Source organism: Trachemys scripta, chromosome 12 (genome assembly GCF_013100865.1).
Source record: "Trachemys scripta elegans isolate TJP31775 chromosome 12, CAS_Tse_1.0, whole genome shotgun sequence".
Lineage (NCBI taxonomy): Eukaryota > Metazoa > Chordata > Testudines > Emydidae > Trachemys > Trachemys scripta.
In genome coordinates this window covers 15,416,953-15,429,844 of record NC_048309.1, presented here as the reverse complement: position 1 = coordinate 15,429,844, position 12,892 = coordinate 15,416,953, and the positions used below count along the sequence as shown (strand labels likewise).

Sequence of the window (12,892 nt, the reverse complement as noted above, 5' to 3'; positions counted from 1 at the left end):
CATGTAATAACCTCATGGCCCCCTGAGGGGTCCCAATTCCCAGTTTGAGAACCCCTGTTTTAGCATGACTGAAAGTTCCTGTTCAAGAGAGATCAGAGACCAGAACAGGGAATCTGAAAACCAGGTTTAAGGTGAGATGGCAGAGATACTGGGAACTTTCATATTTCTTTGCTCATGACAGTTAATGGACAGGAAATTCACATTGTTCTTTTAAACTTGGGGAAACTTCATCTGAAGTTAAGATTTTCAACACAATACACTCTCACTAAGAGACATATCAACCAATTTGATTCCTTTGTTAAAGTTCTGGACTCAGGGCTGGTTCTACCATTAAGGCAAACTAGGCGGTTGCCTAGGGTGCTAAGATTTGGGGGCGCCAAAAAGAGGTGCCCCCAATTTGTTTTACAGCATTCCTACGCCCCCTCTCTGAGCACGCGGTCACCGCTCCACTTTTCCTGCCTCCCAGGCTTGCAGCGCCAATCAGCTGTTTGGCGCCGCAAGCCTGGGAGGGGAGGAGAATTAGAGCAGGGGCGGCATGCTCAGGGAGGAGGCAGAGCAGAGGTGAGCTGGGGTGGGGAGCTGCCGCACGGCTCCCGGGGGGAAGCTGTCACGGGGGGGGGGGGGGCCCCGGGGGGAGGGGGGGGGGGGGGGCGCCGCAGGGCTGGGGGGGCACAAGGTGGAAGTTTCGCCTAGGGTGCGAAACTTCCTTGCACCGGCCCTGTCTGGACGTTGTTTCTTGAGTTGTCATGTAGCCCAAACCTGCTCTAATTGAAATGAATGGGAGGTTTGTCATTGACTTCTGGGGGAGCCAGATTAGATCAACTTGTTTAAGGGCTAGTAAAGTGAAAGATGCAGGATTAAACTTCTTTAGTTGCCTTTAAGTTTCCCAAGATAATTTTTCTTCAGTGCTAAGATGCCTACTGTATCAGTAAAGGATTAGCTGAAAGCTTTATACCTTATAGTCTTGAGTCATGGGAGACTGACTTAGTCTCCCGTGGCTCAATTGATATTATTTCCTTTTTATATCACTGGCAACTTGTAATACTCTTTGCTTTTTTTTTAAAGAAGCCAGATGCCATACAGTCAAGGCACAGCACCAACCTGATTAGTAATGCTGCAGCTTCATCTAGAAACAGAGTCTTTTTAATTTCTGTTTTCTATCTGGTGTAAAGGGATAACATTGAAACAGACATCATTACTATGATGTTATCATGCACATTCGGTTTAATTTGCAGCTAGCTATCTCCTTGTCGTCTGTACTGGATGTCAAAAAACTCAAGACCCTCCTACCCATCACTGGGAATATTTTGTTGAACTATATCAGAGCTACAGTATAAGCCCATTTAAGTTTAGAAGCTGCTGAGCGATAAGTATTTACATCTTCAGCACATGCCTGTCCCAAAGCACCCAAAAACCAATAGCTCCTCTTCATTGTTATTGTTGTTTTCAGGAAAGGCTCACAAGGCAAATACTATGTTTGTCTGCCCTAAATGACACACACCTTGTTTAATCCTCTCTAAGGACACAATGGGTAATTTACATACTTGGTTAATTCTACTACAGTCAATGGAGGTACACCAGGGATGAATTTAGACTTGAACTTGTTATCTTTATAGTATTTATATACATGACAAAAATAAAGAACTTATTTAATGATCAAAATTAATACCTACATAATGTCTTGGTTGGAAAATGGTACATCACTTTATATTACAAATACAACACAGCCTGTGTCAAGTATGTAATTTTACATTGTTCTCATTTCAGTCAGAGAACTCAAATTCCTAATATCCCACTGCAGGAGCTCATGGGGAAAAACTGTCTTAACTGTACATTTTGTTGAAAAGAAAAAAAAAAGCCTTTAATAATAGGCTTTTAAAACCACATCAGCTTGATTGCTAAAACCCCCTTTCTTGCTATTTGTATAAAGATTTCTTTAAATGCTTCCAAAGCAAATGGTAAGATGGGATATCTGACTGCATAACTTTGCCGAATATCAGATAGTCATGGCAACTTAAATTTCAGTCGTTGTCCCTAGTCTCAGAAGAGATACTGGGAAATAAAATGTCACTCCTTTGTGATGCATTACTTAGCTGAGACTTAGTTTTTAATAAGAATTGTGCTTTCCTGAACATGATTCTTTCCTGCTCTTGCTTCAGCTCAATGTAGGAGCGTGAAAACGTGTGGAAGATGGAGGTGACTGGAAATGCCATGAGGAGAATGCCACTCAGAATGCTGCTTAAAGCCACCACCTGGCCTGGAATGCTTCTGGGAACCATGTCGCCATAGCCTACTGTTGTCATGGTGATTACTGCCCACCAGTAGCACGCAGGGATGCTGGTAAACTCCTGTGAGTCCGCCATCTCATTCTCAATGACATACAAGAGCGGCGCAAAAAGCGCAATGGCTACGCAGAGGAAGAGCAGCAAGAGTCCAAACTCCCGGGTACACCTGCGAGCGGTGAGTCCTAAAGTCTGCAGGCCGAGGGAGTGCCTGGCCAGCCGCATGACATATAGAATCCTCAAGGCACGGAGTATGCGGAGCACCAGACCTACTTTGTCCAGATAGATGTTGCCAGAGGTTGGCTTTTTAAAGCCCACCGAAGTGGTATCTACTAGTAAAGTGATATAATAGGGCAGAATGGCAATAATGTCAATCAGGGTTAATGGTCTCCTCAGAAATACAAACTTGCTCTTTGCCTGAATGAATCTCAACAGGAATTCCAAGGAAAACCACGCCACACAGACAGACTCCACGATGAAAATATTGTAGCACATCTGGGAACATTCACCCTAGAAGAAAGAGAAGGAGTTTATGTAAATGAACAGTCACCGTTTTAGTTGGTAAAGTGACAGGAATGATTTTTTTGGGTCTTTTAAACCATAATATTAAATGAATTGAAGCTATATTAAGGGGTAACCAGTTTGGCAAATCTGCTGAATTACAAACTAAATACAAAACTTACCAGACGCCCAATACTTCTTCCACTGAAGTCAATGGCAAAACTCCCATTGACTTCAGAGGCAGTGAGGTCTGGCTCCAACTTCCCTAGTTTCTATTAGTAGTTATGGTGTTCTTAAGTAGCACAAACAAAGCTTCAAAAATTCATGATATGGCTGTCCAGAATAATGCACATTTACAAAATGTTTTTCTCAGAGAAAAGTGTCATTTACAACTTTCAGTATCTTTATCTACAGACCTTATCCTGCTCGCCCTGAAGACAACTACGAAACTCCCAGTTGCTTCAATGGGAGCAGGATTAGGCCCTGTATTTGCTTTACTTTTCCCAGGCAACGATGTTTTACCATCCTGAAGGTCAACTTACTCTCTCCTCCTCCTCTCTTAAGTCGGGCATGGTGCTGATGGATAGGTTCACTGCCGTAATGGTCACAAACAATACAGACAAACATGCAAATACTTTCCCAGGAAGCCCAGACTGAGGCCTCTCCACCATGTCTTGTAACTTTTTCATGCACAAGCTGGCTCTTGTCTCCTCCACTGTTTCGCCTGGGTTTTCATTCTCTATGAGGTCATCGTCCTCCCTTTCGTTCATTTCTGTAAACTCCTCCATTTTTTGCAGATACCTCCTCTTGCAGCACCATTCCAGACTGTCCTCCTCAATGCCCCAGTAGAGCAGCTCCTCTTGGAAAGAAAGAGCGCACATCTCTCGCATGAGCCGAAGCTTCCCAACTCGCAAAAATGTCAGGATTGTCCTAAACGCCCCCGGGTTGCGGTCGAAAAAGAATTCATTGCACGTCACATCGTAATCATCGCAAATGTTTAGAATGTCATCAAAATTATTACAAAATTTCAGTTGGCCCAAGCGCGTCAGGGGAAACTCATCAAGTGTGGTCCAGGGCAGCAAGTATTTAATGCCCCCTACATTTATGATGATATGATGCTTCCGGTCCTCAGGGTGAATGCTTTTAAAGAGATCCTCTTCAGGGTGAATTAGCTTGGCTCTTTGGTAAAAGACTCCCTTGAGGGTTTCTGTTTCCGGAAAGAACGTGTGGTTGAAGGAGGTATCCGAAGCACAGCTCAGGGCGCTATAGTCATAATCAGAATTTTCTCCTGTTAAAAGAGTCATCTTGGAAGCTAACTTCACATCCCTTAGACACTCCAGCAAGAGTACTCTGGAACAAAGAAAATACACATGTTTGGTGTTAGTGTAAATGTTTGCCCTCTGGATCTGCAACTTGACTATCTATAGGGCTGCTAAAGAAATCACAGGGAAAGCTTGCAAGTGGCTCTATATATTTAGCAGAATGCAACTGTAAAAAAGAAGTTATTGCACAGTCACAAAGAGTTCAAGTGTGTGGTGCAGAAAAGGAATTGGAAAAAGGCATTCCTGTTTGTTTACCATAGGTAAAAATCTTCTTAAATACTTTAGTAACAATTAAGTATATACAAAAGAATCCGAAGTTGATAAGGATATTTAGTGAAGTTCATCATAGTCTGTTCAGGCAGTCTTGGATTACTTTCAAGGAAGTCAAATGATAACAATGTTGACAAAACATTTGCACTGCTATTCAAATATAATGCTCATATGTTGTGTGTAACTGGACATATAAATAGCATGACAGCTTGCTCTCTGGAGCCTTATTCAGAGAAGATAGTTTAATAACTTTATATGAATTTCACACAAATCATACACTATTCTTTGGATTCAATAATTTTGTTTGACACTGCTCTCGCTGTACTGCTAATCTATTTAATATAGTTGGAGCAAAGGTACCTTTCTCTGTCATTCTAAGAGTCTCCAAAAGGTTCTTATGATATGCTTCTGAAAAAATGAAGGAGCAAATTCTGCTCTCTGTTACACTGGTGTAAATTTGGAGTGACTTTACACAAGGAATGGAGTTATCCTGAGTTCATACCAGTATAAAAATTTGGCCCTGAAACCGCTAAACTCTCTCTCTCTCTCTCTCCCTCTCTTTCTCTTTCTCTCTGCCTAACTTGCTGCACGGCAACATTCACTTGAATTATTTTAGAAGGTGGCTGTAGCATAGGACAGGAATATGCCACGCTGGCTCTTGATTTCTTATCTGTATATTCAGCCACATTTAACATGAGTAGCTATTTAATTTGGGGGGGGGGGGAGTGTTTTCACTGAATAACAATTGAGTGCAATAAATAAATAGTAATCACACTTGCTAGTCACAGGCTCACATAGGGGCAGTAAATATTCCATTTTCCTGCCTTACACAACAATATATTTTTGCTGCATGTGTTTGCGACACTTACTCTCTCTCCTTTAATGGGCAGGGAGGGGAGTAGCAGCTACAGTAGGTTCCATTAGACACAGAACTACTCTTCTCTGGTGTTAAAGATTATGAATGAAGCCATTTATTTTAAAAGCTTGCATACTTCTAGCCAGAAGCACAAGTATCAAGCCGCAGAACAGCTGCATTTCAATCTCAGCATGGTGGGCTGCTCATGCATGTCTGAATTCTCTGTACATGGCAGACTTTAATGTTACCATTATCTCAACTATTCTCTACGCTGAAGTTTAATCCCCCTTCTGGCGCTAACCTTTTCCTGTTTCCTCAGGGCAGATGGACTTGTGTTCTTGGTGGAGTGATACCTTCATGCCTCTGACACCTCTCAGTATAAAAGGAATTCAGCAATCACCTCCCCTTAAAGAGAAGATGGAGGATCCTGGGTAAGGAAAACCTTTGGGGAATACACAAGTATAGCCAAAATTTAATTCAACTCCTGATAGAGTCACAGCACTCTTTCCTGGCCTGAGGTAAGCAAAGAGGGCTTTGTCGTCTTGTTTGTATCATGGAGCAGGATCTCCACTGCTGCTCCTCCATGCTCCATGAACACAACTGACAGGAAAGGTGCCAAAAACTCCTATACGTTCAACTTTCCCTGCCTTATTACACAAACTCTCACTCACAAAACTGAGCTCTAAGTTGTTCTGTTTTGGCCAGGAACATACATGCATGGCAATGCCCAAGGCAAGAGAAATGCAATTCTAAAAAATCTTTGAATCTGAAACGTGGAGAGCAAACAAAAGGCCAAATCCACTGGTCCTTAGGCAAGGTTCTAATGGATTTCAGTAAGTGTCTTGCCTGAATAAAGACAGAGTAATGGGCTATTGATTCACATGTCTTATTTTCTGCAGAACACAAAATGTAATCCTATGTAAAAAGACATGCTCCGGGAAATTCCAGCCAATAGTGAGATTATTAGTGAAGCTTCATGACAAGTGATGGTTCTCTGCCATTAAAGCTGCAGAGTTCAGATAAGCTAATAAATCCTGTATAGAATGATAGCTGTGCCTCTAAAGTTTGCACCTGCAAAGAACAGAGGTCAAGGGGAGCAAATTTAGAGGCGATTTTTCATAGATTGGCTCCAAGGGTAGGTTGGTGTTAGCTTTTAGTTCTCAGAGAAGTGCTTTTTACTAACAATCAAACTTGCACTAACCCTGAGATATAGTCCTACCTTATAAAGCATTCCCATTGACTTTACAACTAGTCTTCTCGTAAAGTACTCCTGAGATGTTGTTCTCTGTGAGAATGATGCCCTGGGGAATTCAGGCTATAGCCTCGGCTGAGATGTGGGAGACCCTGTAAGATGCTGAACTGACACCCACACCCCCTCCTTCAGTGTTCCCCGGTGTTCTGTTGCAAAAAAATGGTTTATTCTTACCAACTTGACTGTGTGGGGTTGGGCCAAAGTGAATGCTGATACGTTTACAGTTCCTGGAAATTGTGAATAACCAGGAGAGGAGTTAAATTAACCATTTTCCCTTCTGCTATATCAGATGTTGTGGGTTAATAACAGCTTATGCCCTGAATTGCAGCCAGAAAAAAAATGAGGAGGCAGCTCATCTCTGTAATTGGTTTGATCTCCCAGTACATCCACTGATACAACATGAGGAAATGGGAGAAAAAATGTAAATGTTATGTGTGTATCAGGCTTCCACTGTAACCCACAGGCACCAACTGTGAAATCATTAAGCCATAAAAATGCGTTCTTTCATTGCCTTCCCACCTCTGTCTCTGTATGTGTGCAAGACGACAGGCCAAATTAATCCCTGATGTAACCGACTGACTGGGGCTATAAAACGTGGCCGTTGGCTACCCTTTTCCTGTAACGAGTGGTTGAGAAGCCTAGACAGTCCAACTAGATGCTACAATGTGAAACTGTCAATAATAGTCAGGAAATGTGAAACTGTCAACATCCAGGATGGAGCTTGTGAAAGCAGAAGACAGGACATTTTGGCCACAGGGCCAAGTCTCTGGCACTCCTTACTGGGGAAGACCAGAATGGCCACATATTCCATAACCTTCAAAATGAGGTTTAAAACTCACTCCTTCAACTTGGTATTCCTGGAAATGTGGCAGAACATGGCGAAGAAGGGTGAAAAAAGGGAGGAAAATGAGGCGAGAGAGTAGAAGAAAATCAAAGCTAATATACAAGCCCACAGTCCCTGAGTGGTTGAAGCAGGAAGGAAAATGAAACAGTGCAGTGTTAGACTGTGCTGTCTGTATTATTCCTGGGGAGGCACCCCTATACTCTGGTGATAGGATTGCCAGGAGACCAAGATGGTCAGGAGAAAGATGACCAACTGCAGGTTTCTGTTGCTGAAAAACTCATCAGCATCAGCAATCAGCAAATTCTATTCACCTCCCAAGGAACTATAAGCCAGTATTAGGACTGTGCTTTTGCTTAAAAGATAGATAAATTCAGCCCTTGTACTTATGTAAAGTTTCCATTCAGCAACTTGACTGACTTCTATGCCCTTCTCAAAGAACATGTTGTTAGTTTGAAAAATAAAAATGTTCTGTGGTTACAAGGAAGCTGCAGCAAAACTCAATAAGGACCAAGTTCATCCTTGGGCTGCAATGGATTTATACCAAGAATGAACTTATCCCATTTCAGCCCAACCCAAATAGTGTATAAAAGCAATAAGCTACAACCATATTTTTATGACACACAACAGACCAAGAACCAAGCAACACTACCATGATAGCCAATCAGCCTTGTACCAGTTTCACAAAAGCACCATAAAACATCAATTTCAATTAAGAGATGTTTTAAGTCAGACACTGCATCTGAACATTAACCCATTAGACAAACTAGTCAGTCCATATCAGTAATTATTCTGGGTGCTGAGAAAGGTCAAGCTCTAAACGGATGCGTTTGCATTAGCCTGCTCTATGGAAACAGCTCTGGGTAATGCACAATGATAAAAATCCACTGGCTCCTTTCATTGCCTTTGAGACAACACTCACTCTGCTCTGAGTGGACTGGGACTTGGGAAATGTGGGTCCTGTTCCTGGCTGTGCTGCTGGCCTTTTGTGTGACCCTGGGCAAGTCACTTGTCTCTGTGGCTCTCTTCCCTCTCACCCTTTTCTGTCATGTCTATTTAGCTTGCAAGCTCACTGGGGCAGAGGTTGTCTCTCACTGTGATTGTACAGTGCCTAGCACAATGAAAGCTGTGATCTTGTTTGTTGACCTCTACATGCTACTGTTATACAAGTAATACATAATAAGAAGTATTTTAGTGTGTGTGTGGAGGGGGAAATATCCTTGGTTAACTTCTTTAGGTTGCAAGTGTGTGTGTGTGTGTGTGTGTGTGTGTGTGAGAGAGAGAGAAACAGACAGAGACAGACACAACCTCTTCAGAAATATCTCACGCTCAGTTTGTGTGTTCTTATCTATTATGTTCAGTGAGTAAACCAAGTTAGAAATCCATTTGATTGCTCTGATCATCCCCACAATTGAGGGAGGCTGTCAGACTAATTAAGTTAGGGGGAAGGGATTATTAAGGATGCCCTTCTAAAGCAAACAGAAACAACTAGTTACTTGTTAAAACTCCAGTTCCAATTTTTTCTGAATGTCCTCTGCAGCATTTTGATTTCTGCAGTGCATCTCTGATGTAATCAGAAATCCTGCAAGAAGCCTTGCTACTGTTCTGTTGCAGAGACAAGTCAAAGTTGTGCCTGGATGATAACAACAGCGCTAGGGGGACATAGGTCCCTATAAAGCCTATAAAGTATCTGAACAGTTCCCCAGACTTCGGTCCCAAGTCTGGTTCCTAGTACTTCTTACATTTGCTGCTGTTTACCATTTCCTCTGGCAAAACATGTTCCAATGCAGTGCGACTACTTATATAATTACCTCTCCAAAAAAGGCTCTGCCATAAGTTTTCCTGCCATTTAAAAATTATTCCTGTGTTATACTTTTCCAAATGGGAAAAAAAAGTTCCACATGCTTCTCGGGCTGTATTACAAATCTATCTTGTTATTCTCCAGTCCCTGAAGCTCATCTATCCACCATATGGTGCTCACACTATAACACCTGTCTGAGGGGACCATGCTGAAATACTCCAGACTGCACTGACACAACTACTCATGTAGTGACAGGGTACTCAAACTTCTACTCTACTTACAAACACAGCCTAAACATTGCAACCCAAGGAAGTTCCCCAAGCATATGTTTCCCCCACTAGACTAATTGTTATTATTTCTCATCAAAACAAGACTTGTAAAAGTTAGTGTCTGACATTAAAATCATATTAATAAATATATCCTATGAAAATAAATGAGCCCATATCTGCTGCTCTGTTTGATTTGGTAAGCAGTTATACTTAAGGCAAGGGCATGTTATGTTATGCCAACCCACCAACTAAATGCTGACTTTCCTTTTATTGGAGCATGTTATTGAGACTAATGCTTCTGTCAATAAACAATCAGAAGAGAAGCAACTTTGCCAAAAAAGAATCCCTATCTTCCTGGGATTATAACTGATAACTTGCTCTCTTATTTCCACATAGATTTTTCATTGTAAGCAATTTTAAATGAGATACAGTCAATAGAAATTATAGTAAATTTTAAGCACGTTTTAACAAGTAAATGTAGATTTGTGCATCTGAAGAAGTGAGGTTTTTTACCCATGAAAGCTTATGCCCAAATAAATCTGTTAGTCTTTAAAGTGCCACCGGACTCCTTGTTGTTTTTGAGATTTGTAGTGTGTTTATATATATAAACGTTTAGTACACCTTTTGCCACTGAAATTAAAAGTGAACACTGTTTACTAACAGTACATATAGTAGCTTTCCCCCCCAAGGTACAATCCTTTCCGATTGATAAATAAGACTGAAGCAGACTACTTGTGAAGAATAGCTTTTAAGACAGTAAACACAAAACGAAGTCATTACATGAGCAGGATGAAACAGAAAACTTAAAATAATTCAAATGATTTGGATAAAGGACAATCAGAGCCCAGACAACGGGCACACGACTCTGAAAGTCAGCGAATCGCACTGCACAAACAGACAACGCAGAGAGAGGGAACGGGACACGGAGAAGGACACAAAGAATGGAAGCGGATGTAAATAGAAAGCCATGTCTAGCTGATGGATTAGCCGAGGCGGCTGTCGGCGAGGCACTCAGACAGGAGGGAAGGAAACAGAAAATAGGCTGGAGAGCAGCGGAAAGTTCAGGAGCGCCCGGCACTTTCGCTACCTGGATAAGCCACTTTAATGAGCTAAAGGACCATTATTTTAGTTCCAGGGTAGGGAACGGAGGCCGGGCGAAGGGGCAGGAGTCCTTCCGTTCAATCCCTGCTGTGGGCTAAAACCTGTTGCTTGAACGTGATGTGTACGAGTCTGAAATCATCACCCGAATCCGCATCCTTGCGGGGAAACAATCAAAGCCTACAGCCACGCGGCAGCTCCCGGAGCTTGCCGGCCGGGCGGGTGGCTCTTGGCCCACGAGTGTTGGTGACCCGGGGACTGGAGTGAGCGGGAAAAGCAGCTGGGTGCCCTCGGATCTCTTTTTGTCCCCACTGACAAACGGCCTGAAAGGGAGCGACCCGGGGAGGGGGGACTCGCACTCAACGCTCCTCCAAGGAGCCGCAGCCCGGGCGCCTCCAGGCAGGGCTCCGGCCCCGGCTGCTCCTCGCGAGGGAGGAAAGTTCGCTAGAAACTTGCCCGGGAAGTTCCCGGACGCGGCTGGGCAGGGAGCCGGGGAGCGCAGCGCAGCGGAGCGGGAGAGGGGCGCCGGGCTGGGCAGGGGAACCGGGACGCTCTTACTGTGCGGTGGCGGCTCCGGCTGGCTGGGTCCTTCCCCCGAGGAGCTGGGCGGGCGTGGAGGAGCCGGGCAGCGGCAGCAGGAGCCGCGAGCGCGGCGGCTGGGGAGGGAGCCTGAGCTGCACTGAGCAGGGCAGAGGCACCGCGCCCTGAGCGCAGGCGGCGGGGCTGGGGCTGCGCCCACAGGACGCTCCCTGCTCCAGTCCCTTTGACGGAGAGGGACAGAGTCATGGTAACCGCGGCTCGCAACCGGCGGCTGCCGCAGCACCCAGGGCCGCCAGGGAGCCGCCGGAACGCTCCGGAGAGTCGGGCAGCCCGCAACACCCGCAAGCGACAGGCGCGCACCCGGCACATGCAACCTACCGCAGACACTAGCCCCACGCACGGGCCACCGGCACGTGCACACCCCGCACATGCAACAGGCCGCCGCACACTCTGCAGGCTTGCACACCCCCACACGGGCAACATGCAGTACACACACACACACACACACACCTGTGAACATGAATTGACTAGGACAAGCCTACCTGAATCCAGCTCAGGTTCAACATGGACATAGGCAATATAGGCCCACATGTGCAGCAGGCACTGGCATACACCCATAGTGCACACACTAGACACAGGCATCCACCCAACTGTGCATCCACCGGGCACACAAACACACATTGCTTACCTGCACGCATACCTGTATTGCACAAAAATACGCCTATGCCCATTGTAAACACCCAGGAGGGATGCACACACTCCGTGTATTATTTATTTGTATAGTACACCAGCGTTGTGGTAGGTATTTTACACACCACTCTGAAGACAAGTTTTGGCCCATTCTAAATAAACGTGTGTATGCTGATTGGAAATACGTGCACACAACACGCATGTTCCCTGTGCACACACAAGCGTGTACATAGTCCATGTGCAGCACATTTGCACACACCTCATCATCATGTTAAAACTGCAGAGAAATTGGCCAACCTACCTTCTGAGAATGTGTATTTTGCAGATATTTTTTACAGAGACTTTCAGTTTTTACCTTGCCCACATGCCTCTGAGGATCTGACCTGACTGGGAGTGAAGGGAGGAGCTGAGCATATCTTTCCACAGAAGCAGTTTGTTCGCTATGTACATGAGATACTTTGCACCTTTTGCACCAAACTCTTTCTGGAGGGCAGGTGGCTGCCCAGAAGTGTATTAGATTGTTACAGGGATGAGGAATGTCAGGCTGTTCTCCAAGGAAAATGCAGGTCCCACTCAGCTGAAACCTCAAAGGCCTCAGGCTTTCGGTGCTAAATTGACGGCAACATTTCATCGTCTCTTCTGCAAAGCCTCGTCTGCGTGGTTCTGGATACGGAAAAACTCGCACTGTGCCCTGCAGTTGGACCGTTGGCCCGCATGGTGTCGCTGCACTGCTGTTTGCTTAACAGGATAACCTCAAATTGATACATTTTTGTGAAGTTGCGGGAGACAGCCGGTGACACATTGGTTGTATCAAACAATACTATTGATAATAAACCCTTGGTTCCATCCCCCATTCTGTGCCAAGTCACCTGAATGTTATTTAAAAATAATCAGAACAAAGGACAATTAAAAACATAAACCACATCATATAAACCCACATAAACCAATAAAAACTAAATAAATATTAATAAATTTTATTCCTATAGCAAGTCACATAATGCTATTAAAACTAATGATCTGCTATTAAAGTTTTGAAAAATACATGACTCACCGTCATTGCTATATTTCTCACGAAAGATGTATGGTCTAGCAGGTAGGTAAGAATCCTTGTACCGTATATACAGATTAATTTGTATGGATTTAATCTTGATTTTAAAGGAGTCTGTCTTT

At 44.1% G+C, this 12,892-nt stretch overlaps 1 protein-coding gene across 2 annotated transcripts; it reads right to left on the bottom strand.

The window, feature by feature from the left end:
- Positions 1-685: 685 nt before the first annotated feature.
- On the bottom strand, positions 686-11,351 carry KCNG1 (potassium voltage-gated channel modifier subfamily G member 1). Of its 2 annotated transcripts, none has more exons than XM_034787848.1 (3): positions 11,051-11,351; positions 3,326-4,133; positions 686-2,792 (listed from the first exon to the last, which is right to left on the bottom strand). In XM_034787848.1, the coding sequence occupies exons 2-3, from the start codon at positions 4,085-4,087 to the stop codon at positions 2,022-2,024; spliced, it is 1,533 nt and encodes a 510-aa protein (XP_034643739.1). In that variant the 5' UTR covers positions 4,088-4,133; positions 11,051-11,351; the 3' UTR covers positions 686-2,021. The 2 variants fall into 2 exon arrangements, with proteins under 2 accessions (XP_034643739.1, XP_034643740.1); XM_034787849.1 differs by lacking the exon at positions 11,051-11,351 and adding an exon at positions 5,533-5,610.
- Between the last annotated feature and the right edge of the window lie 1,541 nt (positions 11,352-12,892).